The sequence below is a fragment of the Tinamus guttatus genome, unplaced genomic scaffold, assembly GCF_059628265.1.
Source record: "Tinamus guttatus ecotype Peru unplaced genomic scaffold, ASM5962826v1 Tinamus_guttatus_pri_ptg000459l, whole genome shotgun sequence".
Lineage (NCBI taxonomy): Eukaryota > Metazoa > Chordata > Aves > Tinamiformes > Tinamidae > Tinamus > Tinamus guttatus.
Window position 1 is genome coordinate 4,476,501 of NW_028288993.1, and position 25,854 is coordinate 4,502,354.

At 42.3% G+C, this 25,854-nt stretch overlaps 2 protein-coding genes across 2 annotated transcripts; both read left to right on the top strand.

Moving 5' to 3' along the window:
• Positions 1-4,770: 4,770 nt before the first annotated feature.
• On the top strand, positions 4,771-12,910 carry LOC104570390 (solute carrier family 2, facilitated glucose transporter member 11). The gene is made up of 12 exons (XM_010217393.2): positions 4,771-4,800; positions 5,116-5,214; positions 6,108-6,268; positions 6,834-6,958; positions 7,971-8,100; positions 8,245-8,393; positions 8,758-8,945; positions 10,069-10,179; positions 10,277-10,378; positions 11,077-11,152; positions 12,038-12,165; positions 12,457-12,910. The coding sequence occupies exons 1-12, from the start codon at positions 4,771-4,773 to the stop codon at positions 12,661-12,663; spliced, it is 1,506 nt and encodes a 501-aa protein (XP_010215695.2). The 3' UTR covers positions 12,664-12,910.
• A 2,780-nt stretch (positions 12,911-15,690) lies between these two features.
• Positions 15,691-25,708, top strand: LOC104570392 (solute carrier family 2, facilitated glucose transporter member 11). Its single transcript, XM_010217396.2, has 12 exons — positions 15,691-15,768; positions 17,690-17,788; positions 18,843-19,003; positions 20,607-20,731; positions 20,966-21,095; positions 21,621-21,769; positions 22,248-22,435; positions 23,220-23,330; positions 23,936-24,037; positions 24,195-24,270; positions 24,991-25,118; positions 25,421-25,708. The coding sequence occupies exons 1-12, from the start codon at positions 15,745-15,747 to the stop codon at positions 25,625-25,627; spliced, it is 1,500 nt and encodes a 499-aa protein (XP_010215698.2). The 5' UTR covers positions 15,691-15,744; the 3' UTR covers positions 25,628-25,708.
• The last annotated feature ends 146 nt before the right edge of the window (positions 25,709-25,854 follow it).

The following is a 25,854-nucleotide window of genomic DNA, read 5'->3' on the forward strand; positions in this document are numbered from 1 at the left end:
TGCTGGTTTACAAATAAAAACTGCATTAGTGCTATGGAAACACATATATAACACTTATTTTCTCCCAAGCTGTTCTTCTCCCCAGCTTGCACAGACTTCACCATGTGATGCAACTGCAAGTGCTATCACTCCTGAACTGGCAGTGCTCAAAGCTGGCAGTGCCCTGTCACACAGTACTATGCCAGGCACAAGCCTTGGATCCCTCTGTCCCTCTTTTATTAAACTCAGGCAAGCTCACTCTGACTTAGCCCCAGAAGCTATTTCACCGTGGGGAGCCTTGCTAGGCACCTTCTCTAATTCACTGCTTCAGGAAACCTTCCATCTCAAGCATTTCTGCTCCCAGGTTGCAGCAGCCCTATGGGCTAAACCTGAGGAGGTCTTTCCCTTGCCTTTTCTTCCAAATACTTGCTATTGCTGCGTCTCCTGCAGTTACTGATAAACCAGATCGTATGCAATTAACTCAGCAATATTAATGTTTGCTTGTTGATTTAACCCCATGCTTTAACCCTATTCCTCCTACTTGTGTAAGCAACTCCTTAAACTATTTTTAACTATTCACCCCATCTATCCTTTTTTTTTAAAAAAAAAATGATGAAAGCAGCCTTTCTTCTTTCAACATTCTCCTCTGTGTCACCGCTTCTGATTTATTGCAGTGACTGTTCTGATCTACTTCAGTGACTGTTCTTGGACTGTCTCCAAGAAGCTGCCCATTTCAGTTTTTTATTTATTTCAGTATTGGCCCATATATCAGAGTCAATATCTCTATCAAGAGCTGGTAGTTGGCATCTAACAAAACAGAGTACAGAGTTCTAGCAGGGCTGGAATAGCTGTAGCAACAGTGAAAAGAGACAAAAAGGCTTCAGATGAATTCCTCATATTCCCCTCGAAAATCCATCCATCATTAAGATTTTCGCTTTTGTAGGTCCAGCTTCAGGTGTCCTTACGTTAAATGTGATGCCACACAGGCAATCTGCTATTTTCAGTGGGAGTTTCTGCCCCTGTTGTATTTTCCAGGTCTGCTTTTATACTTTGGAGATGCTTGCACAGCTGGGTTTGGGAAGGCCTTATTCCATACCTAGCACTAGGGCCTGGCTTCTGTGAATTCTTCCCCACTCTGCTCTGCGCAAGCTGCTCTGCTGCTGAGTTTGTACTCGGAGCTGTAGCTCGAGTGAAGTCGGTGCTTTTCCTGCTCTCCCAGACCATTTCTGCTGTGTGGTTTGGCAGGCAGGCGCTGCTGTGGAAGCGTCCCAATGGTCCTGGTGCCGCCCATCCTCACAGTTACTCTCTCCCTCCAGGGAAGGACGTGTTTTAACTCTTGTTCCTACCACTGTTTCACACCTAAAGCCTTGCGGGATTCATGTCACAGGGACAAAACAAACTGGGTTTAGACTGCCAGTAACTTGAATCTTGCCATCACTCGTGGCAAACTGTCAAGTCCTGCACCTTGGTCCCAGCAGCCTCATGTGCCCATGCAGATTATTGCTCAAGACCCTCTCCCTGTTCTCTGCCCGAGCCATCACTTCCACTTCCTTAGAACTTCCCCTATGGAAGCTGAGCTGTCCTAATGTCCTAGTCACACACCGTAGCCTTCTCCCAAATGCTCAGCCTTACACAGGCCTTTGCTTTACGTAAGATGCTCTGGTACTCTTGAAGTATTCTGAGTGGAGAAAAAGAAATCCAGGTCTGATTGAGTTAAGGGAAATAGACATGAGGAGTGAACTGTCTCCTTTTCCCCAGTCAGTCAGCTTTGCAGTTTGGGTAGAACAGAGCTGTTTTCCTTGCGTCACAAGGTATACAATTATTACTTTACTTCCTCAGTTACTTATTTGGTATTCTTAACTTTTAACCTCTTTGCTATCATTGTAAACTTTCCCAGGAACTGGAGGAAAGCCCAGGGCAACATAAGCACCACACTAAAGAGACCATTCCGAGGGAGCAGGAGGAGGAAAATGGCAGAATGTCGTTTCTCAGTTCTTTAAGGCCTTTTGATTTCTAATTACTAATAATTCCTTTACAAGAACCGCAACATAGTAAAGCTCTAGGGAAGTATGAATAGAAAGGACTACAGCAGAGTCCAAAGCAGGTGCTATGTGGTGGTTGGCTGTTGAATCAGTGCACAGGGCCCAACAAAAGGCTGTGAACCATTTTTCACTGCACTTGAAAGTTTCTCCATGTGCATAATTTCTCCTAAAATCGCTGATAAGTTGAAACAGTACCACACTATACAGTCAACTGCAGCTCTGAATCACAAGGGAGACCTCAAAATCTAACAGCAACTACACTGCAAGATGAGGAATTTGTGCTATTCGAAACCCTCAGTAATTATTTTGCAAGATGTACAGCAATTATTATCACATAAAAATCCCTGACACTCATACAATCTCATAAAAATCATTATGCAATGAAAAAGAAGCATTAAAATCTTAAGCCAATAGAGGAATGAGTTGATAGCTATGCAACCTGAACTTCTGTATGTCCAAAACGTTACTATTGTTTGAATTTAAGAGAAAACACAAAATGCTGAATCATTCCAAATGCCATTGCAAGCCAGAACAAACAGCATCTGCTCTGCAGCTATATAGACAATAGTTGGTATTACACAAGTAACCAAGGTTTTGTCATTAACATTTTTCTCCTCATTTCTTCAGACTCAAACAGGCACTAAACTCCTCTGTAAATAATTGTATTTAGTGCTTCCATGACCGAAAGTGTAAGTCCTAAGGATGAGCTTGGACATGAGGTTCATCCTCATCATCTGCCCTGACCCCAAGCCTTGGAGGGGGGCACGAGTAGGAGTAAAAGCTGGAATTCTGAAAGGTGGAATAGCTCTGGGCACCAGCCAACACACAAGAAGCCCCAGGCAAACCTCCTTCTTCCAGGCACTCTCTCTAAAACAGACTGCAGGGAACAGGAGCCTCCCTGACCAGATATTTTGCTCCAAAAGTCGCTGCCAGGGCACAGTCTCCCTTATCTTGTCGCACCTCCTGGCCTATGAACATCCCCTTCATGCCCAAACACTAAATACCCTTCCCTAATATCTACCTGATACACAAACTCAGAGCAGGCAAATCAAGCTTTGAAATTTTCTAAATGTACTTCAAGACCAACAGAGCCATGTGCCTGTTTTCCCAGCAATTAAATGATATTTGTTGTACTTGCCAAACTAAAACACAATAATACATTTTATTTCTTAATAAGCACAAGTATCTAAATCAGATACCAGGTACTTTTTGCTTTGTATAGATTACAGCATGAGATACCGCTCAGTTTGTATCACAGAAGTATTTTACTGTAGCTGGAAAACTGATTTCTTGCCTGAGCGATTCTCCTTTCCCTTTCCAAACCCTGCCTACCCTGTAGATGCAAAACTTCCTCTGCTTTGAAACCTCTCCACTTGCCGACTGGACTAGATGCAATTCTGTCCTGAAATATTTAATCCTGCAGTGTTAACTTTGTCCAGTTGCAGTAAATATAAGTCGGTTAGGATAAAATAGTAAAAATTTAACCCTCATCGCGGGAGCGGGCTGCCCACCGCCACGCGAGCGGCAGAGACAGAGCTCCCTGTGATGACAACGGCACCTCACGGGCTGCGACGGCCCCTGAGCCAGCGACGGCCGGCTGCCTCGCAGACATGGTGAGTGCCTGGGGGGATTTACTCCTGGGGTATTTTGGCACACCAGCAATGAAACAAAATCGTATCTTAGTGACTGTAACAAGGCTCCCGTTCTTTAAAAGCCTCACAGAAGCAGTCCTGCCTCACTGTTTTGAGGTATTACGGATGCCTGCACTGCACGTGTTCTGTCATCCCTCTTGGACATATTTTAACTTAAATGTTTTCCTCTACAGAAAAATACAGGTTTGCTAGGCCTACTTGCTGTAAAAATAGGCTTGAAAAATACGTTACTCATTATTTAGTGCCAGAAAAGGCAGGGAACAGGCAGCCCCTGGAAGCTGCGGCGTCTCGAGAGGGATGGCTGTGGGCACCTGCGGCAGCGAGGTCCCCGCGGCGGCTGCGCTCGACTGAGCCTCGGCTCAGCGCGGAGCTGCTGCCTCACACACGAGCAAGGTGCCTCCTGCTTGGACAGCACCTCTTGGAGGAAAAGCATCGTCCTGCTTCTACTGGGCACACCTACCTCTAATTTAGGGAAGAGTTATATGGCAAGGCACCTTTGAAAAGCTGCTAATTCTTCATTCACTCACATTATACACAGTGGGTTGTGTTGCAAAGGCTGTGGTAGTGTAGTAAGTCTTAAGAACAGTTTCAGCTGTGTGTTTTTGGCATCTGAAATAAACCAGGAAAAAAACAATGTGTGATGCTTGCTCTCAAAGTTCCCAAGAGATTAAGATGTCTTGTTGCTTGGGACAGACAGGAGGGGCAAGAGTTCAGAACTGACCACATAATAAGGGGTAGATCTGTTTGAAAAATACACTTTTCTGCTACAGCAGAGATGGTGCAAACTTGGTGCATAATGGAGCTTCTCTCCCAGAACTGTTCTGCTTACTCCTCTCCATCTAGGTAAAAATATGGATTGTCTCATTGGAGAAGCATGCTTCAGGTTTCAGATTTCTTTTTGATTTTTCAGCTGTTCTGAGCAACTTCCAGAGGCTCTGACACAAAACTTTGGTTGAGGGATCAGTGCCTACTACTCAAGACAATGATGGGTATCCAGCACGGCACCTGCCTCTCCGGTTAGATAGGAAAAGTTTTCCAGGTACAGATGGCCTGGTCACTATTGTTGCCACAGGTCTGAGTTGCAGATAACAGATAACATGGCCACAATCCAGGTCACAGAGAGGAAGGTAAGACCTCTCTTTCCAAAACATTCTCACACGTGTTGATCCTGGAGTGCGGAATGACCTTCAATTTACTGCTCTGTTGACCAGTGGTCAAGAAGGGGAGGGAAATGTAACCGTTTCCAAACAAGCCTGCGCTTCTTTGAGCTGCATGTAGGGAACTCACAGGGGGATGTACTCCTCACACCACAGCAAGCAGAGGGAACACACCTGTCTGAAAATTATTTCAACAAATGACACGTCTCTGGAGAATGAGAGACACACTTAAGGAAAAGCCTGATGTGGCTACAGCCTTCAGGAGATTTTGTTCTACCTCTGCAGGTACAGTACCATGGACTCTTCCAAATGATCCCTATCCTGGGGATTGGTGGAACATTCCAAATTGGTCTTCAAATTTCTACAATCACCTACATGTCTAAGGTAGGCAAAGACTCATGTGGCACATTGGTTACGGGGGCACTGAGCCTACATCCCTGCTTGAGGGTGCTCCTCTCTGTCAATCAGCAAAAGTTTAATTATGGTATTATCCTCTTATGATTCTTTCCCCTTATGATATTACTTCGTAAGGCAGAGCACAACAAAGTGTAGGAAAAAGAAGGGAAGTGAGAAACCTGCAGTCTGTTGTTTATAGATCTGTTCCTCAGAAGGGTACTGACTGCAGTGGAATCTGCCTCCCCTACATTAAGATCACAGCACATGTGTCTGCTTCAGTGTTACTGTTTGGTAGTCTTGCAGTTCTACCTATCTTCTCGTAAGGTAGACGAGCGCTCTAGGAAAATGTGTATTACCCTCCCGCCCTCGACCATCACAGGTAAAAATCCTAATATATTTCCACTAAGGACACTGGGGTTTTGTGAGAAGGCACTCTGATTAGGTAGAAATCCCCTTAGGGAAAAAGTGATACTTTCAGCCTCCAGCAATAAGTTCTGAGCAAGGAAGTATCCAGGGACTGGCACTGAAGAGGCACTGTGTAAGCTGGCATTACTGGTATGTTTCTGAGAGCAAAAATTCAGAGAGGGAAAAGGCAAAATGCATTTGGAGAGCTCCAAAGGGACATTCATGCTATTCTTCACTACAAATCCATGCCCTAATTTCTCATATTTAAAGAACAATAACACAAGAGATGAACTGCTTTTAATGGCAAAGTGAAAATGCCACATTCTGTTTCACTATGTCTATGAACAAATGGTCACTGCTAGTGTCGACCTGAAGTAGTACCTTTGCCTAAAGCAGTGAAACTATATTCTAAATATATATTAAAAATGCACTGGAGTCACAGTTATTCTTAATAAAAATTCTTTCTTCTTTCTCAGCATGTTAAGGCTTTCATTAATGAAACTTGGTTGGAGAGATACGGTTACCCCATCCACCAGGACAACCTCTTGTTTCTGTGGTCTTTAATCGTGTCCATCACTGGTATAGGAGGTCTCCTGGGTTCTTCAGGAAGCAGATACTTGACTGTCAAGTTTGGCAAGTATGTATGTTTAAAGACAATTTGTCAATCAAACCTTGACATAAGGAAATGACTCTTGGGATTTTTGAATGTGAGGCAGACTTTTAGGATTCCAAAATGTAAACTGTGTATTCCTGTGAAAGTATAGATCAGTCTTCAACTAGATATGGCAAAGTAAGAAATGAGAAAATAGTCACCTTTATAATAAAGAAATATGGTAGCACTTCCCTCAGACCATCTGTCTTCTCTTCTAGGACAGGTTACACTACACAGGGCAGGACCCAAACAACAGTGCATAAGTCCACAGCCCCATCAATAGCTGCAATATAGCCAGGTTGGCAGTGGTGCTCACAGATTCTGCTGCTTCTTCCCCCTGTCCTGTGGCACTGGATCATCAGCTGCACTGCCAGCCTGTCACACCGGATGCGGTACTGAGGCTGGGCTACTAGAAGAAGTAGAGGAGGGGGGTTCATAATTTGACAAAACTAGCGAGATTGTTTAACCCGGAATATCCCACATGCCAGGAGTTTAAGAACAACTTCCCTCCTGATTTACAAAAATTCCTCTTACTTTCTTGCACTTACAGAAGGAAATGTCTCCTGTGCAACAATCTGCTGATGATAACAGCAGCACTTATCATGGGCTGCAGTAAAATAGCCCGATCCTTTGAGATGATTCTAATCGGACGCTTCGTGTATGGCATAAGTACAGGTGAGTGATTCCTCCCACAAGACAGCAGGAATTTCCCATAATGTTATGTCTTTATTCAAAGTAAATAACTCTTCATCTTAAAATTGGTGATCCATTCTCAGATGATCTTTTATAATACATAACAATACATTTTATTCTGACTCTGTATGTATCTCACAAGAAGGGTATTGAACCTGCTTCAAGCACTACTTGTTGGGGATAATCCAAAGAGCAAGGCAGAATCGAGCAGATCCCTCCTGGCAGGTCGTACAGAGCTCACTGACACTCACACACGGGCCCTGTAATGTCCTCCCTCACACAAAGATCTATTTTTTGTTAATGAGATTGCTTACCTCCATCACTTTGTGTTCACACAAAGCTACAGGAAGAACATGTTGCTTTCAGATCAGACAAGAGGGGCCGTGACCACCATTGGAAAGAAAAGCTCTTGTTCCTGGACTAGTTTACAGGGAGTCTGGGTTTCTAAGTATTTCATTAATAGCTGCAAATATTGACTCTGCATAAAATAACCAAAATTGTTGATGGATGGCAGAAAGGACATACTCATGTCCCCCTCAAATCATGTAGAATCCAACTTCAAATCCCTAGAAATAGACACACTGCACTTTATATTTCAATCTACTATGAATGTTTCATAGCAGCTCTTCTGTAAAATCATGTCAGAAAAGACTGAGGTCATGCTTGTAACTGCAAAAAAAAAATAAATTTACCCCCTCCCTGCTGCTCTGTTTCTTTTAAAATACACTCAGGCTCACAAGATACGTGACGAGGAGGCTATATCCCAAACTCCACATTTCTTAAGAAAGGAAACTGTAGTGTGGAAAGAAGCCAGGAACTGAACAGTTTTGTAGAAAATCTGGTACTGAAAAACTTCCTACCTGGGTTTACATATGAGAAACCATTCAGTGCTTGAGACAGCTACACTCTGTATTGCTTAACTAATTGTATGCAATTTTATTTCAAATGGTTATAAATATTTTCTTCTCTCCTATAATTCCCTCCTCACCTCAAGGTCTATGTGTTCCTCTGCATCATCAATATCTTGGGGAAATTTCCCCTAAGAAGCTACGTGGATTTGCAAACTCTACTGCCTCTTTCTTTTGGTCACTGGGAAAAGCCGTAGGGCAAATTGTAGGACAAAGGTATAATAAATTTGATTTCCCACCCAATTCATTTCTGGGTCCCCTCTACCTTTTGCTTCATCCTCTCTGCTTTTCTATCTATTCCTTTTTGTCCTCAAACAACCCAAACTTTAATTCTACACACATATATTTTCTCTGCTCCAGGGAGCTGCTGGGCAGCCAGTCTCTGTGGCCCATCCTGATGGCCTTCTGTGCAGTTCCAGCACTGCTCCAGCTGGTCACTCTGCCCTTCTTCCCCGAGACCCCACCATACCTCCTCGTGCAAAAAGGAGATCAGGAAGGCTGCAAGAAAGGTAACAGAGGGCTCCAGATTCCTGTTCCTCACTTGATTTTCGATTGGTTTGTAACCTTTGGTCTCCTCATGGGAGAAAAAATGAGATAGTTTTCTCCCTGCTCACTTCTAAAATGACTCTGTGAGCACCTACTACATATTGCTATAGTCTCCTGTAGAACATAAACCACTAGGCCCCTCTGAACAGGCTGTGCAAGAGGGGACAGGCCCTGGGACACCCCATAGGACACTGCTGCCTCACACCACAGACACAGCCCATGCATGTCTGTGCTGACAGACTCATGCATGAACTGCTCAGTAAACTCCTTAGTCAACAAACAACAGAGATGAATTAACATGGCAGATCTCACTCTCCTTCTCCACAGCCATAAGGCAGCTTTGGGGTGAAGGATGTCACCAAGCAGAGATTGAAGACATCATGAAAGAGAAGGCAACAATGAAAAACACCAAGATCTTGAGTGTCCTGGAGCTAATAAAGGAACCATCTCTCCGCTGGCAGCTCTACATGTTAACTACTGTGACTGCCACAGTTCAGCTATGTGGCATCAGTGCAGTTGAGTGTTATCTCCCCCTTCAAGCCTCAAAACACTTTTTGATAATCTTAAATGAGATGTCATGGCTCCCAGGAGCCCTCTCTTCTTCCTCAGAGTTCTTCCAAGCACTGCCTTGTGTCAGGCAGCTCTCCTTTATAGCTGCAGCAGCAGCCTGCAGGCCTTGGCGGGGCTCCCGTGCGAGCCACCTTTGCCCTGCTCTGGGTCCTTGCTGGAACTGCCTTCCTCAGTAGTCAGGCTTGTGTAACAGCCATTTCTGGCAACTGCAGTAATGTAAAAGGAGCAGAACCCCCCGATACAGATGAGCCCTGCCTTCACCGGCAAAATCTACAGTACAGTTTGTTACTCATCCCAGCAGCTACTGCCTTTTGGCCTGTGTCTTTCAGCATCCTAAGGCACATGGTGCATCTGCTGGGATGCTCAGTCTACCCTTAAAGCCAAAGAAGGAGCAGCTTACTGTTCTGGCAGCTTCTGCACTTCTCTCCATCTTCCTCACCTCAGCACTTCCTTAGGATCTTTTTGGAGCCACAGCTTTATGACTGTCTGAAATATTCTTCCCTCTCTAACATCATGGTGAAGCAACATCTGTAAAAAAACACAGAGCTGAGTGTAACACAGTTTGGACTGGAATCTTTATCATTTCAGCACATCTCCAAAGAGTAGCAAGGACACTTGAAAAAGAAAGGATACCCATTTTACTCCCACATGACTCCATCAGCCATGCTCTTCTGTCTCGGGAAAGAGGAGTATACCTTACAGTCTTTTTTTTTTTTTTTTTTTTGGATGTGCTCCAAAAGTGATAATATACTTTGCTGTTTCTGAAAACACCTAAATCAATTCTCTATATACCTAATTTTTAGACAGCTGGAGTAATTTTAACATTATAGTAGCTGGAGATCCTTTTAGCATAGCATTTTATTTTTTAGTAAGGTAATTGAATAATATTGTTTTCTCAGTGTTTTTGTCTGCCAATAAAGTGAATGCTACAAAAAGGGTGCAGAAGTCTTGCTCACTCCAAAGCTGAGCATCATGCTCCTTGGTTAGGAGCTCCTATCCAGGGCAGTGTCACACAGGAATGGGCAAGGGATCATTTGCTGTCTCTCTTACTATTTTTTCTTTCCTCAGATCTATTTCTATACTATCGAAGTCCTCCAGGCAGCTGGATTTGATGAAAGAATGATCTCTTATATGTCCCTCTCTGTTGGACTCTCTGAACTCCTAGCTACTGTAGTTTGTGTAAGTAAGTCACTTTCTGTGGGAATGAATCAGATTTTGTTCTTCTGTCTCCATCTACGAACCTGACACGAGTATTTGTGTGACTTCTGTCCCTCAGAGCTCCCTCATTGAGCGACTGGGCAGGAAAACGCTCCTATCAGGAGGTTACCGGATCATGGCTTTACTGATGGCTGGTATCACAGTGACTCTCTCCCTACAGGCAAGGAAGCTCTTGTCATGGCAGATCCCTTTATCACTTCTATTTCCAGTCCTCTGCTCCCAGCTAGAACCATGCTACTAAGGAAAGAACGTAAGGCTTAGAAGTTCCAAAATTACTTTGGTGTTAATAGCTTATCCTCTGGGGCAGATAGAGGAGAATATTATGAAGGGCAAGTTTGTCTGTACATAGGCCTAGATCTCTCTCACCAAGTACCCTCTGCACTTCTGCCTCCCCTTTGACACGACCCAGGGAGCTCAGCAAGGAGGACAGAAAGCTCTGGCACCTGAGCATTGATTCCCGATTTCATCAGGCAGTGAGCACAAATGCAGTTCAGCACAGGTCAAAAGACAGTTGAAGGAAAACTTGTTCATTTGTGTAGTTCTTAGCATGATAGGTAACACAATAAAGAGAGCAGAATCCTTGAATCGATTAATTTGAAGTTTAATTTTGGTGCAGAAGACACTGGGAATGCACATGCTTGTCCAGAGACTAGAGACAGGCTACCAGTTCCTTTCTACAGTGTCATTTCTGTAGCCCACGTTTCCTTGCCAGTTCCTACACACTAGGTTTTTTCATGAGGTGACAAGGCTAAAAATACAAGAACAATTTCTCATCTACAGTCACTGTATAGCACCCAGCAGTTTGTTTGCATTGGTGTTTTTTGTTTGTTTATTTTTTGGTTTTCTTTTCTCCCCTAGGACTGGTATTTCTGGATGCCATACTGCAGCCTCTGCCTGATTATCTTGTTTGTAGTCGTCTTTGGCATTGGCCCGGGTGAGTACTTAGTTCAAAAGAATTAAAGGAATCAAGTCAAGTGATCTTATTAACATGGTGGGAAAATACTGCAAAATATTGAATAAACATATAGCATAAATAAATTAATGCAATCTAATCTTGTAGTCATTTAAACATTGTGGGATCCAGTCATCAGTGAGAAATGTCAATGTCATCAGATACTCACTGAAAATAATAAAGAAAAGAAGTAGAGCAAATGCAGATAGGAAAAAGATTTTTTAGAAATATCGAGGAAAAAAAAGAGAGATTTAAAAAAAAAGTGAGACTGTTTTAAATTCAGCACTGTATACCTTTACATCTTATCCCACATGGACAGTAGTGGAGAAGGCCTGCTTTGAAGTGGTTCTTTTCCTAATACAGCCTACCTGCTTCTCTTTAGCTTAAAAAGGCTATTTGTTTTAAAATGCTTCCTTCCCATATGGCAAGGTTGAAATTGATACCCTAACAAAGCTGTCATAAAAGTCCTGGGACTTCAAAACACACCTGAAATGCCCAGGAAGTGAATCCAGGAGAATCATTCACTGCTGACCTAACAGTACCACATAGGAAATTCTTATTAGTAATAAGATTTGTTATTCCATCCTTACGCAGCATTTATCATGACAAGATGTTAGACATTTACAAGTGCAAACTACTTAATTCTTGAACTACCACAGTAAATTTATTTGAATAAATTATTGTTTCTTATTGCTTAAAAGATGCTACTGGTATTTTCTCTTTTAAAATACAGCAACACATTCAAGCCTTTGAATGACAGCACATGATAGATGTATCTACTGTTGGCTGTGTAAAGGTAAAATGCAGTCCACACGGCCAATCAAGCACATCAACAAGTTAATATTTCTTACTCCTATTTCCTTTCAGCTGGTGCCACGGTGTCCATTAGGACTGAAATTTTTAAGCTGTCATGCAGACCAGCTGCCTTTGTGATTGGTGCAGCCATCAACTGGCTGGGGGTCTTTGTGATCGGCACAACCTTCCCGTTCATTGTGGTGAGTGACTTTTCCTGGGATGCTCCCGCTGCGCTAGCTCCGGAGGTGGCTGCAGGGGGGGAAGAAGAGCATGAGACAGCCACGCCACAGCAGCCTAGCGTGCCCCCGAGCCCACTCCTCAGGGCCCAAATTTGCAGTCAGATTCAGATATTTGTCGAAGTTCAAAATGCAACAAACTCTTTTCAAGTTCTAGCTACTTAGGGATGCAAAATACAATCCCCCTTCCCCCTAAAAGAAGTGGCAAGCCAAAGCTGTGCTCATCTCCTCCTCCTGTTTTGCTCTTCCTTGCAGGAGAGCCTGGGGCAGTTCTGCTTCCTCATCTTTATGGGGATACTTCTCACTTCAGGGATAATAATCCACCTGTTCCTCCCAGAAACAAAAGGAAAGTCAATCATGGAAATCACAGAAGATTTCAACAGGTTAAACTTTAAGAAGAAGTGTGTTCCAGCAGCTCCAAATCATGTCATGGAGGATCACACCTTCTGCACCAGGCTTTGATTGGCCATTAGGGGGAGTCCAACTTTCTTAAAAGGAAGAAAAAAAAAAAAAAGACATCCATAATTTAAAATGCAGACTGTCAGTTTTCGTATCTGTCACTTAAAAGGTTTCATTTCGCCAAAACAGCACATTTTTCTCAAGCACTCCACTCTGGATGATACAGAAGAAGGATCATGTCTGATATCAGAAGGAGAGATTTTCAACTCGTAAGCATTTGGGCTTACATTGCTAGGTGTAAATCTCTTTTCTAACACACTGCCATATTTAGATTTATTAACACTGTACTGGTTAGAGAGGAAGGGCAGACCCATGATCCTCTTTCGCTGTAATTTCCATGTGTTTGTACAAGACAGAGGTGGGAAGAGTGGAGTTCTTGCCTGCTCTCTATGTCTAGGATGATCCATTTTTCTTCAGTACATGATAAGTTCAAGAAAAAATTCAGTTCGTTCTGAAATTTAGTTGCTAATTCTTTCCACGCTTCTCAGTTAAAGGTGAAAATCGTTTGTGAGCCTTGCAAGATAGCATGATATGATAAAGTATCACAGGGATTTGTTGCACCAGATACTTTTTTTTGCTATACACAATCTCACAGGACATCACTGTTTTTCTTTAGAAAGCGTTTGATTTTCGGCATATTTCTCTCTGTTAATGGGAGGTTCATATTATCTGATAGCAAAGTCGGTGCTTTTATTACCAAGAACATGGCAAATACTAGGGCTCACTGCGCAGCTCAACATACAACATAAGAACTAAGCTCTAGACTTTCACAGTAAAATAAAATTTTTATCTCTGATATTTTTGTGACTGGCACTCTTACTTCAACTCACATGCGGCTATTCAAAGAATTAATCCAATTGTTTATCTTAACTTTTTTTTTTTTTTACTGGAAATATTAAACAGAATTAAAACGGCAGATTAACTTATCACAAAACTTCTGGCTTTCTCAAATGTTTGTTTCCCAGCATCAAAACCTTCCTCAGGGACACCTGCCTAGGAAAAATCACTCCCTCTTTGGTGCTCACGCCCTTCCGTTATTGGGGGTTTTCATTATTCCTACCTTCAGGACCGAGGGACACTTAAGACCTGCTAGTAAAAAATAACTGTAAAGTTAAAATAGTTTTTTTTTTTTTTTTTCTGAAGTGTTTCATATAACAATATGGTTAAAATTACTGGAGATTCATAGACAACTGCCAATATAGAAAGGAAATCTTATCATACAAAAAGGAAGTCTCAACTTCCACAAAACAGAATTGGCTTTTACTGATCAGTCACTCTGAAAATATCCTTATTGCCATTACACTAATACCCCGAGACTTTGGAAATAGGAAGAGAACGGCATCATGTAGCACTGCTTGAGTGACTCATGTCTCTCATCCCGGTTATTCATTAGATGTTACCAGGAAAGCCTTCCCGGTACGATGCTCACCAGCAAGCGGGCAGCTGCCCTGTGGAACATTAATGGGGCCACGAAGCAGAACAGCAGCTCTGCACACAGGGCAACCTTTGCCTGGGCCCAGTGGAGCAAGGCTTCATCTGGCAATTGTCTGTTCAGAGCATGGCTGCAGATCCAGGTCTCCCTTCCTATTTCTGGCTCATAAGGGATGGAAGTTGCCAAAAGCCACCTAAAAGTATCCCAGTCTTTTGAAAGGGACCAACAGTGACCACGGCCTATGAGTGGTACTTCAAAGCACTGTTTATGGCCAGGCCCTAGGGCCACAGACCTACAAACAATCCAGGAGGTGACAGCCACAAAGAGGGGGCCCTTGTTCAGAGGCTGTGGGAACTGCCCATGTTCACTTGTTTTCAGAGACACCAACTGATACGTAAGATATGCCTCAAATGCGAACTCCAGCTGAGACATAAACCCTTAAAACTGGGTCAGAGGCTGCTCCCAGCTGGGCACAAGAGCACAGCTCTGGGCTAGCTGGCCTGTACTAAGGAGAGCAGAGCACAGCCCTGCATATTTGCTCACATGTGACTTACGATACAAGAAAAATGACCAAATACCCAATGTCATAAGATTAACTGTCCCAATCACAATTATGACTAAAGAATATCTGCAAGAAACTAGTTACCTCTAATTAGGAATCTACAGAACTAATAAGAGGATGCTCACCACGGTGTAGGCAGTAAAAGCAAGGAAGCACTACAGCAATTAGTCAACATAACTGTAAAAACAGAATTACATGAGGAAGAGTATTAACCTTCCAGAGAGGAATTTTACAATTAAAGTACATAAGCAAAGAGGAAAAGTAACAATATGTGTAATGTGTAACAAGCAGCAGGGGTGAACAGAATGAAAGCAAACTTGTGTAGCAGGCAGAGGCTGAGGAGGAATGGCCAAGGAGACAGCAGTCCAGGAGCAGACAGCACTATGGAGGTTACAGCACTGTTCTGAAGCATCACTGTTTTTCTCACAGCCAAGAAAAGAAATAGATAGACTACTGTCAAATGTTAGAGAAAAAAATGTTCAATCTTACTTACTCAGGAAAGGAAAAGCATTGTTAAATATTTATCTGGTCAAGCCTGGTGTGCTGCTCTACAATGGTTAAGTTTATACCCCATTTCAAAATGATGGAGCATTTCAATTTCTTTCAGTAATGATTAAGTTCTGATGTGCTCCAGTTGCCATCCCATGAAAAGACAGTAACTCTCTCTCATTGTATTCAAAGTCCTATAGTTCACTGTCCAAACCCATGTAAGATTCCCATCAGACAACAGTGCCTCTCCATTTCTCAGCTCATGTTTAAACAAACTAAGGTTAATGGAATCCTGTCCAAAATAGCTATCTCAGGTCCTGATCCCCCTAGGACCACATAGAGTTCACAAAGTTCCCCCCAAAAGGAGACCACCTTGTTTACTTGGGCTGCACATAACTGTTGGTTGAAATATTTAATCCAACAATTCTAAACTTTGTACAACAGCTGAAATAGGTGTAATTAACTCAAAAACCTTTGAAGTAAAATTTAACTTGAGTAACATGGGACTAGCTCACTAACACTGCTATTGCATGATGTGAGCATTCGCTTCCTTTGGCAGGGACTAGCCAGTAAGCGACAGGAATCGACTCTTTCGTAGGAGATGGCAACCTTCTTCTCTGACCTGGTGAGTACCTGGTCACTTTTCCTTGTGGCCCTAGCTTATAGAAGACCCACCTAGCATAACAACAAAGAGTCAGGCTCCTTAAAGATTGTAAGCTAGTCTGGGAAGAGAAGAGCTTCTCTTCTGCATTTAAACATCACTAAGAAAGCGGGACCTGGGTCCAAGGAAAGGTCCTTTCAGGGCAACACAAGATTAAGCAAAAACTAATAGAAGTCCTGACAGTTCCATCATGGCCAAAGTTGTTGTCCTCTTGTGTTCTGAAATAATATACTGAAATATCATCAATTCGTAGGCATTCTGATTACTGTCTATGATTGTTTCCAAAGTAATGAATAAATTAACTACACTGCAAAAACCTAAGAAATATATGCCACAAACTTTATAAGAAATAAGCCTCCTTATTGCATCCAAAGACGGGTAAGAGCATCCATCAAGAGTTCCCATAGTCTTAAACAGGGAAGAAGTGATATGAATTTCTCACTCAATTTCTCAACTACTGGCAAGAAGCTAATTTGTTTTCCTTTGTTGATCTGCTGATTTTGAAAATTGTTGACTTGTGAGTTTATTGCAGAAATAAGAACAGCTGACCAGGTGAGTTATTAATTTGTGTTTCAATGCTTTTGCCAATTTACAAATGCACTGAATTTCAGTCAGGATTTTTAAGGGAATGCTGAGTCTTAAGATCCAGCAGCTTCTTGCTTCTTGTCTTGGGTAATTTGGAAAATCCAGCTGTGACCTAATTCACTAACAAGTCCTTGTCAGATGGGCCAAAGTAGCAGAGAAAACAAGAGGGGGAAGCTCTTCTAAGTACCTCCCAGTGCAGCACTATGAGCCCCTGCACTCCGTCGTTCCTGTCTGACTGCACTTTCCACCAGCTCCGCTGCAGCCAGGCACTGATCTCAAAAAGCCCCCAGGGAGCTGTGAGATGGTGAGTTCCCACGGGACACAGAAGAGATGCGAGCACAGTGTCCTCCATGCAGAGTCGCTGTTACCATCCTGCTGTGTAACACATCGCATAGAAAGCCTAAGCTATTTCAGGACGACTCCAGGCAGCCTTGCAGGCACTTGGAAGCGGGACAGATGGCCGGTGGTATCACATACCTCCAAATGGTGTGTGATAAGTAGTTTTTATTTATAGATAAAATTATTTAATGAATCAAAGCAGGTAGCCCTCTCTGTCCCTAGCCCTTGGCCAAGGCAATTTTAGACAGATAGCCTGGAAGATGCCAAGCCCTTCAGTACGCTAGCACCTGCTTTTATAAGGAGAAAAAATAAAATATTGAGCAAGGAGAAGTGAAATCACAAAGCAAATTTAGGAAAAACTTTGTATGAATGCAATTACAGGAGATATTCCAAATTACTAAATTGCAGAATATGACTTTCTGGAAAGAAAAAAAAAAAAGAGAGTAAAGAGATCTTTTCATTATTATGTCTAAAGCCAGGACACAGGCAGAAAACAGAGCAGAGAGTACAATAAAAAAATGTTGATTTTTAATGTATTGCTTTTGTGGCATAACACTGCCATTTGACGTAGGCACATTTTTGCAGGCTGCAGACAAGAAAACTTCTGCCCTCTTCCCCATCCTGGCTGACATGTTTATCCAGCCGACCTGTCAGATACCGCAGTTACCGGGAAAGCTGCACTACCAGGAACATTTTGTAAATCTTGTTCTCCTAATTTTAAGGAAAATGATAAACTATCATTCTTCTATTAGCAGTTAGTCTTGCTATGGCACTGGGGCCAACGATTGCATTTTAGCAGCATGTCAGAGGGCTTTTGGGAAAATGTTTACATGCAAGAGGATTTAAAGTGAACAATGAGGATTTCCAGAGGGGAAGGGCAAGTGTGGCTAAAAAGACTCACAGCCCTGTGTGAATGTAGATTTATGAGAAGCTGATGAGCAGTTGTGTCTGCTCTTTGCAGGTTCAGTTCCGAGGACTATTTCAAATGATCTTAGTGCTGGGAATCGGTGGTAGTTTCCCATATGGCTTCCATATTTCTGTGATCAACTATCCTTCTGTGGTAAGTAGCACCCTTCTGCTATCTCCCTGGAGCTAAAAACACAGAACAGAGAGCTTGAGCTAAAGATCCACCTCACACTTAGTGAGATGAAATCTCTATGCCTTCAAATAGCATTACATCAAATGCGTAGAGCACTGTCTCTCATTTGAACAACGGGGGATTGTAAAAGCATGGAAAATAAGGTCTGGGAGCCTGCTCCTTAATTCAGTGCCAAAATCACCTATCCCCTCGCCACCTTTGGAGAGTTATACAGAGTCCAGCTTCTAAAGCAAGCTAGGACTGTATGTCTACATCATGTCATACAGGTATTCAGGACTTGATATAAGAATCATATGTGGTCTTTTTCCTAAAATAGCCTCCTCTGAAAAGTCCTCATTTTACTGAAGTTTGAATTTCAGTTACAGAGGTTCTCACTCTCATACTCACAGAAAATTGAAAATTCAAATCCTTAATGTGGATTATAGCAGGAAGAAGATTACCCCAAACTGTAGAAGTATTTTCATTAAGATAACATGATTCAATAACAATCTTAAGATTCATGGGTCTTGATTCCTGATTTATTATAGGCAAAACAGGGCCACAGACATCAAAATCACAGATCAGCTTCACTATCAACACTATTTCCCAGATATAAAGAAAAGATTCTTCACACTCTTAGAGCCCATTCTGAGAGATAAAGTCTCTCTCTAAACACTTCCTGAATTGGATTGGTGATCTTCTCCTTTCTCACTGGTCTTTTTTGTTCCTTCTTATTTAATTATGAAAAAAATAGGCATTCTGCTAATGTGTGATCCAAGTTTTCTTGCAATTCCCAAATTTCAGCAGATATAAATTTCTAAAAGATCCTAAAAACACACCTTCTGTCTTTAGAATCCACCGACTGACACAAATGGGATGATTTTTCAATGTGATTTTAGCTAAGCTGTCTGACCAAGGGAAGCTAGTCTTTAAGGAAGACTAATGTTAGAATCACAGGTTAAACTGAACTACAACAACCAAACAATATGAAGGGAGCTGATACCATTACCCAGCCAATTCTCATTTTATTTTTCAGCACATTAGGAAGTTTATCAATGAGACATGGATAGAGCGAAAGGGCTCCCCCCTGCCTCCCAAGACCATCATGCTGCTCTGGTCCCTCATCGTGTCTGTCTACGGGATAGGAGGACTCCTGGGCAGCCTCTGCTGTGGCTACCTGACTACCAGATACAGGAAGTAAGTGCTCCTGGTAATAACTCAATAACCAGACTATATAGGAATAATTCAATAACCAGAGAACAGAAAGAACACGGAAATAACCAGGTGAATCAATAAACCTTTTCTTGTTGTTTGAAGCATTCTGGTCAAAGACTAAGATGGTTTTGTTTGCCAGCACATTCACTTTTTTCAAGTTGCAAGTAGTTTTTCATCTTGTTCATCTGAGCCCTTCCCTAGTGAACTGTATTTCTGGTAAGGCTGGATTCACCACCATAGGATCTGTGCCTCTGGGAGCACCAGGACAGTGTAACTATCTCTCATTCTGTTCAAGATCTCACGTGACTCCCATAAAGATCTTCCAAGCTCTGCAAACCCCCAAAAAGGAGTTGTGTGTCTTGAGTTGTAACATGTGCATGCAGCTCCTCTAACAATTTGGAATAGAATGTGTATAAGACTTCCTTAAGAGTCAAGAAAGAGTCAGATTTCCACTTAAATACACTCATTCTGGGGTGATGATCTTAAATATTCCCACCTAATCTAATAAAAATGTGAACAGAATAGACAAAATAATTTACCTATAACTGCTCTGTAAAGATACAATCTGCAAAAACACAAATTCTCAAAGAGACAACTCTCTTGTTGGCCATCTGTTTTACTGAACGTCAGTCCCAAAATTCCTTTCCCTGTGGACGGAGAAAGGATTCCCCATCAGTGTGGTCTTTCTCAGTGCCTTGTGTGTAACACCACTAATTTCATTTGCAGAGAAATTGGCAAACAGATCTGCTTGGTGTGACCCACTTAAAGATCTGCTCCGCCACCCACTGATCCAGAGACCCCCATATGGGTCTCAACAAACATCTTAGCCTGCCTGTTCTTTCCTATCAGGTAAGTGCCCCCAAGAAGTTTCTTGTGGGACACTGCCTCATCCCACACTCGGAGGGTCTCCTGAGACTGACTGGACAGCATCATATTCTTCTCCTGTGGGTTATTTAACACACGATAACCTTGTTGCTGAGTCACAGATTTCCAAACAGAGGATCTCTGTGAGTTCTTACCTTGTGCAAGACAACTCACAAGCACCATAGCAAAACAACTAGGTGCAAAAGACTTTGATATGAACGTGAGACATCAGGGTCATGAACACAACCAGCCCACAATTCACACAAAGGCTTTTTGAAACACGCTTGTGGAAAAAGCTTTTTGTCATCTCCCAACACCTCCAACTGTATCCATTTGGCAACAGTGCCATCAACATGAGCCGTTCTGAGAGTCATGGAGTCACATTATTCCTGGGGAGCAGCCTCATGTTTTATGAGGAGTTGCAGCCATTTAAATATTATGGTGATACCACGGGTCAGCACTCACTTTCCCCTCCTGGACTGTGTAGAAATGTGGATAAAGTGTTTCAAATGTTTACATTCTAAACCAAGACACATTAAGGAATTCCAACCTGTAATATCCTGAAATTTTAAAGAACTACTTTGACTCTCCAAAGTCAAAATTCTTCCAGACACTGCATAGCACAGTGGGAATGGCTGTACCCTGCTTCCTGCTCAGCAGGATGAGTCAAAGGGGTACAAGACACGCTCATTTCATAGTGTTTTGTCATATGTATTTGCAGAAAGAAGTGCCAAATATGCACCAACCTGATCATGCTAGTAGCTGCACTTCTCATGGCCTTCAGTAAAACTGCCAAATCCTTCGAGATGATTCTGGCTGGGCGCTTCCTCTACGGCGTGGGTTCAGGTAGGCACTCACCCTGCAGCTGCGCTGCCCGCCTTTGTCTCTGCACTCACCAGCACCCTTGAAGAAGGACCTCTAAAGCACTCAGTGGATGTATTAGACACTTAGGAAACTTGGAAGACATTATCCCTGTTGCAAGACTTCCAAATAGCAGGCAGTGAATGCAAACAGTGTAAGAGAGCACAGAGTGAGAAAGTTAAGAAGTCTAACAGTCATTTATCCTCTTCTCTGTTTAAGGGTTTTCTCTAAATATACATCCTCAGTATGCAGGGGAGATTTCACCCAAGAAACTGCGTGGATTTACCAACTCCACAGTTGCTGTTTTTCTGACACTAGGAAAACTCGCAGGACAGGTTATTGGACTACGGTAAATTCTGCAATCTCTCTAACAACTTATACTACAAAGTAGCAGATATCTCTTCACAAACCTACACTCTCACCAGATCAGTAACAAATCCCTTCATCTTCCTCAAAATAGGCATTAGCTTATGCCGGAAGAAAAACATTGACCGTATTTGAGGAAAATAAATGGTTTAAAATGCAGTACAAAGAAAAATGAATTGCTTATAAGTGGATTTCATTTTATTCCCACACACTTTCTGCTTACCTTTTTTTCCCTAGAAATTTACTACAGCAATCAAATTACTCTCATCAGCTCTCTGAACTTTATTATGGAGCCTACTGATCATTAGAAAGATTTTCAAGATACCAAAGAATTTCATAAAAATAATCACCAATAAAAACAACCAAATTTGCAAAATTTACCAACCAATTGAGGCTTTTGCTCCACTGCACCCAAGAGAAGAAATGAGCAAATCCTCAGCAATCATAAAGATTTTTGAACACGCTTTCCATTATTTTAGCATAATTTTATTTTGCCTATGCTTTACAGGGAGATTTTAGGAGGCGAAGCTTTGTGGCCATGGCTGTTAGCATCCAGTGGACTTTCAGCATTGGTTCAACTGGTTATTCTCCCATTTCTCCCTGATTCTCCATCCTACCTCCTGATACAGAAAAGCAACGAGGAAGCCTTCAGGAAGGGTACAGTGCCCACTTTCCTCACCTATTTCACTGCATTTGATAAGTTACAGTGGAAGCCTCTGTAGCAGACATGAAAACTGGGCAGATGGGCACAGCACATTGAATGCCATGCAGTAATAGCAGAGGTAGTTCTAAATAAAACATCTGAATTACCCAAAGCAATGTATCTGTATTAAGTTGGGAATTCACTCAGGCCGTTAGGCAGTTCATCTATTATCAAATAAAATGCACCTAAATTTTTTTTTTGTTTATAACTAATTCAAATCAACACTGGGAAAACATGCCATAGTGACAGTTGTAGAGACAAAGCTCTTCCAATTGCCCATTAAACCAAGGACCAACCGAGGAACAGAAGCAAACAACACACACCTGCCAGTGCATATGCAGACTAAAGGATTTAATTTAACCACTCAGGAAGGAGCAACAATACTGCTACAATATTGCTAAAATAATGTACCTCCCTCTTTCTCCTGAACAGCCATTAGGAAGCTCTGGGGGGAAGGAGACCACCAAGCAGAAATTGATGACATGATGAAGGAGAAGGCTGCGATGGCAAGCACCAAAAGCTTGCGGGTCCTCGAAATAATCAAAGAACGATCTTTGCGCTGGCAACTTTACATTTTGATGACTGTCATCACCACCTTGCAGCTCTGTGGAATCAATGCAGTTGAGTGCCGCCTTTATGTCCTCAACAAGAGACTTGAAACAGCATCACAAAAGCCAAATTACTGTTTGTTGCACCACTCAGAATTGGACTTACAGAATTATTTACATTGGAAGGGACCTTTGGCCATCTGGTTTATCTCTGCTGCTCAAAGCAGTGCTACCTTAAAAATTTGATCAAGTTGCTCAGGATTTTTTTGTCTGAGTTTTGACTATATCTAGGTATGGAGATTCCACAAACTTTCTAAGTGCCTTCTCCAGGGCTTTACTATTCTGGCTGTGAAGAATTTTTCTCCTTCTACACAGTCAGAATCTCCTTTGCTGCAACTTGTCTCCACTTGTCTCATCCTTTCACTGTACAGAGAAGAGGCTGGCTCTATCTTCTCTTTAATCACCTGCAGCTGGAGCCCATCTTTGCCTTTTCCAGGATAAACAAATCAGCTCCCTCAGCGTCTCCTCCATTGTTCCCAGCAAGGGGAACCACCTCTTATCTTGGTGGTTCTCTAACTCAATCCAGTTTTTCAGTGTCATTCCTGTACTGCAGGGCCCAAAACAGACCCAGACTCCTGAGTGGGATTTCACCAGTGTCACATGGAGGAAAATAACAGTTTCCCTCAAGCTCTTGGCTATGCTCTTACTAACATAGCTTGGCATGCAATTATCCTTCACTGCTGAAAGGGCACACTGCACTTTTGTGTCAGCTTCACCAAGAGCAATGGACAGGGATATGCATCAGGGCTGCCACGTGGATTTTTTCACAGGTGCATTTTCTCTCTGCATTTTCCAGATATACTTCTATTCATTTGAAGTATTCCACACAGCCAAGTTTGAAGAATCCCTCATCCCATACGTGTCCCTAGGAATTGGGTTGTGTGAATGCCTATCTTCTATGCTATGCGTAAGTCTCTTCTGACTAGAGTTTGGAGGAAAAAAATAATGTAGTTATCCATTGTACTTTTTCTTTTTTTGTAACTCTGATCAAAGAAGACTGATTTTTTGCATACCCAAAACCATCTCTTCTTGCTTCTGCAAAAGCATATGCAGGATGAAAGGCAACTGACTGGACATCTTTAGACTCATTTTTATTCCACAGAATTATCTTCTCACTCTGTTACCAACAATTCCTAGATCAACTGCTCTGTGAGAAGGCATCAGGAGACCAAGAAAATCAGGGACATAGCTCCAAAGGGACATGAGTCTTGGCTACGTGCAACAACTGATGCTGCTGGTTAGATGTGCGGGTCTGGGTGTATGTGTTTGCAATTCAATGCAGACAAGCATGCAAGAAAGGGAACTGTCTAAGAATAGAAAGGGAATGATTAGTAAATACAGCCTTGAAAAAACTAATAAAATCCATCAGGAGTTTAGAGGCACTCAAATGACATTGATTTTTGACTGTATTATTCAGATAAAGCGTCTGATAAGCACACAGAGGGAAGGATTTGTTTTGTACAAGAATAAGGATTTATGACATGTGAAGCATCTGTATTTTCTGCTTTTCAGAGCACCCTTATAGAGCGTTTTGGGAGGAAGGTGCTGCTGTTGGGAGGATACACACTGATGTGCTTCGTACTAGCGCTCCTGACCATGACCCTTTCGCTGCAGGTAAATAGAGCAACCTGCTGGCTATGCGCTCCACATCAGCCAGCCCTCCTGATCCTTTAGGATAAGCACAAAACTTTAGTCCACAGGAGAAAATTCCGCGCACTGCTACTCTGTCATGTATCTAACTGTTTTATATTACTTCATTTTTTCACATTAGCACCAGTTCTTTTGGATGCACTACTTCAGTGTTGTCTTGATCTTCCTCTTCGTTATCTTCTATGGAATTGGACCATGTGAGTTCATCAGCGGTCATGTTGGCAGGAAGTTTTTTAGCATATCAGTTGGTTACACAACCAACAGAAGAAGAAGGGGCTAGTCCCATGGTAAATAGGTTCTAGGAAGCAAGACAAAAGAGGTCGCAGCCCTGTGAATTCACTAACATCAGCAGACATGTACAAGAGGGAGAAAGGTAAAGGATACAGACACCTGTAACTTTATAGTTGATCACAGGACCTAAATACTTTGGTATCAAGTATCACCTTCTCCAGAGGGTTTGAAGAAAAATTTCAGAAGAATTTTTTAAATACTCAGAGCTTTCTTTTAAAAAAAAAAAAAAGGTGTGTGGGGGGCGGGATTCCAACCATTGCTAGGTCCATCATATTAATTCTGCCCTTCATTAACTTAGTGAATAAAACTCCACATCTAGCAACAAGCTCCAGGCAGAACTGACCACAGCGCCAGTAGGGCAGCTGGTTTTACAAACTACTGCATCAATAGTGCCTCCCAGTGCAGTAGGGAAGTGCACAGATGCACTGACACCAAGAAGAGGACTCTGGCATGTGCATCTGAAACATGAAGTCCTAAATTAACAGCTGTAGGAATCATGGTCTCTTAGTCTCATGACAAAGGCCACCTGCCAGCAGGCCAACCATTCTGCCTTTGGCAGGAGCAGGGGGCCCTGAAGAACCAAGGAAACAAGTACCTTGTGCCTGTGTTTTGCTTTTCTTTTTCAGCTGGAGCTACTATATCGATCATGGTTGAAATCTTCAGCCAGTCATTCAGACCATCTGCCTTTCTGATCGTCGGCTGCCTCAATTGGATGGGGCTGTTTGTACTTGGGATGATTTTTCCAGTGATTGTTGTAAGTGTCTCCAACTACACCGCTCCTTCCAGGCTCATCCGTTTCTGACGGAGCGAAACAACTGGACAGGGAACAAAACAAGAGTGATGTCCCCCAGCCCTGCTCAGGACCCTCTCTGCCACAAGCAGAGTCAGGCTATACTACACATAACCAGTGGAAACTACTGTTTTGGTACCTTTTCTGATTTGTTTCGTGAGCACATCTTTGAATTTTAATTATGAAGATACAGACTTGCACCCAAGGGCAGGAAAACAAAATGAGACTCTCATTTTCCTCACAGCATCTCTCATTTCTGTTTGCAGGATAGCCTTGGACCCTTCTGCTTCCTTATCTTTTTGGGAATCCTTGCTTCATCAGCAATTTTCATCTACATGTACCTCCCTGAGACCAAGGGGAAGTCGACCATGGAAATAAAAGCAGAGTTCAACAGGTTAAATTTTGGAAAAAAAGAAACCTCAGTCACAGAAAATAATTTTCCTAAGGAACAGCTGTTCTGCACCAGGCTCTGAATGTTCAGAGGAGAAATTTGCATCTCTTAGAAAAGACAGGAAACAGTGTTGCAAAAGAACTAAAAAAAGAAAAAATAAAAACAGACTGCAAGCTACACTGTGTCTTATTCCTATTGTTTTTAAAAACACACAGATATGAAATTCCTCTTGCTCAATTTTTATTTCTTCCTGACACTTAAACATTTTTCCAGGAAATTCCATCACTCACTTTTAAAATATACAGGATA

Bases quoted from the DNA above. Each gene is read 5' to 3' on its own strand.
- LOC104570390 (XM_010217393.2), top strand. From the start codon at position 4,771: ATGGCCACAATCCAGGTCACAGAGAGGAAG. The intron at 5,215-6,107 runs GTAGGCAAAGAC...CTTCTTTCTCAG, and splicing joins CAATCACCTACATGTCTAAG to CATGTTAAGGCTTTCATTAA. The intron at 6,269-6,833 runs GTATGTATGTTT...TTGCACTTACAG, and splicing joins TTGACTGTCAAGTTTGGCAA to AAGGAAATGTCTCCTGTGCA.
- LOC104570392 (XM_010217396.2), top strand. From the start codon at position 15,745: ATGGCAACCTTCTTCTCTGACCTG. The intron at 19,004-20,606 runs GTAAGTGCTCCT...ATGTATTTGCAG, and splicing joins CTGACTACCAGATACAGGAA to AAAGAAGTGCCAAATATGCA. The intron at 24,038-24,194 runs GTAAATAGAGCA...TTTTCACATTAG, and splicing joins CCATGACCCTTTCGCTGCAG to CACCAGTTCTTTTGGATGCA.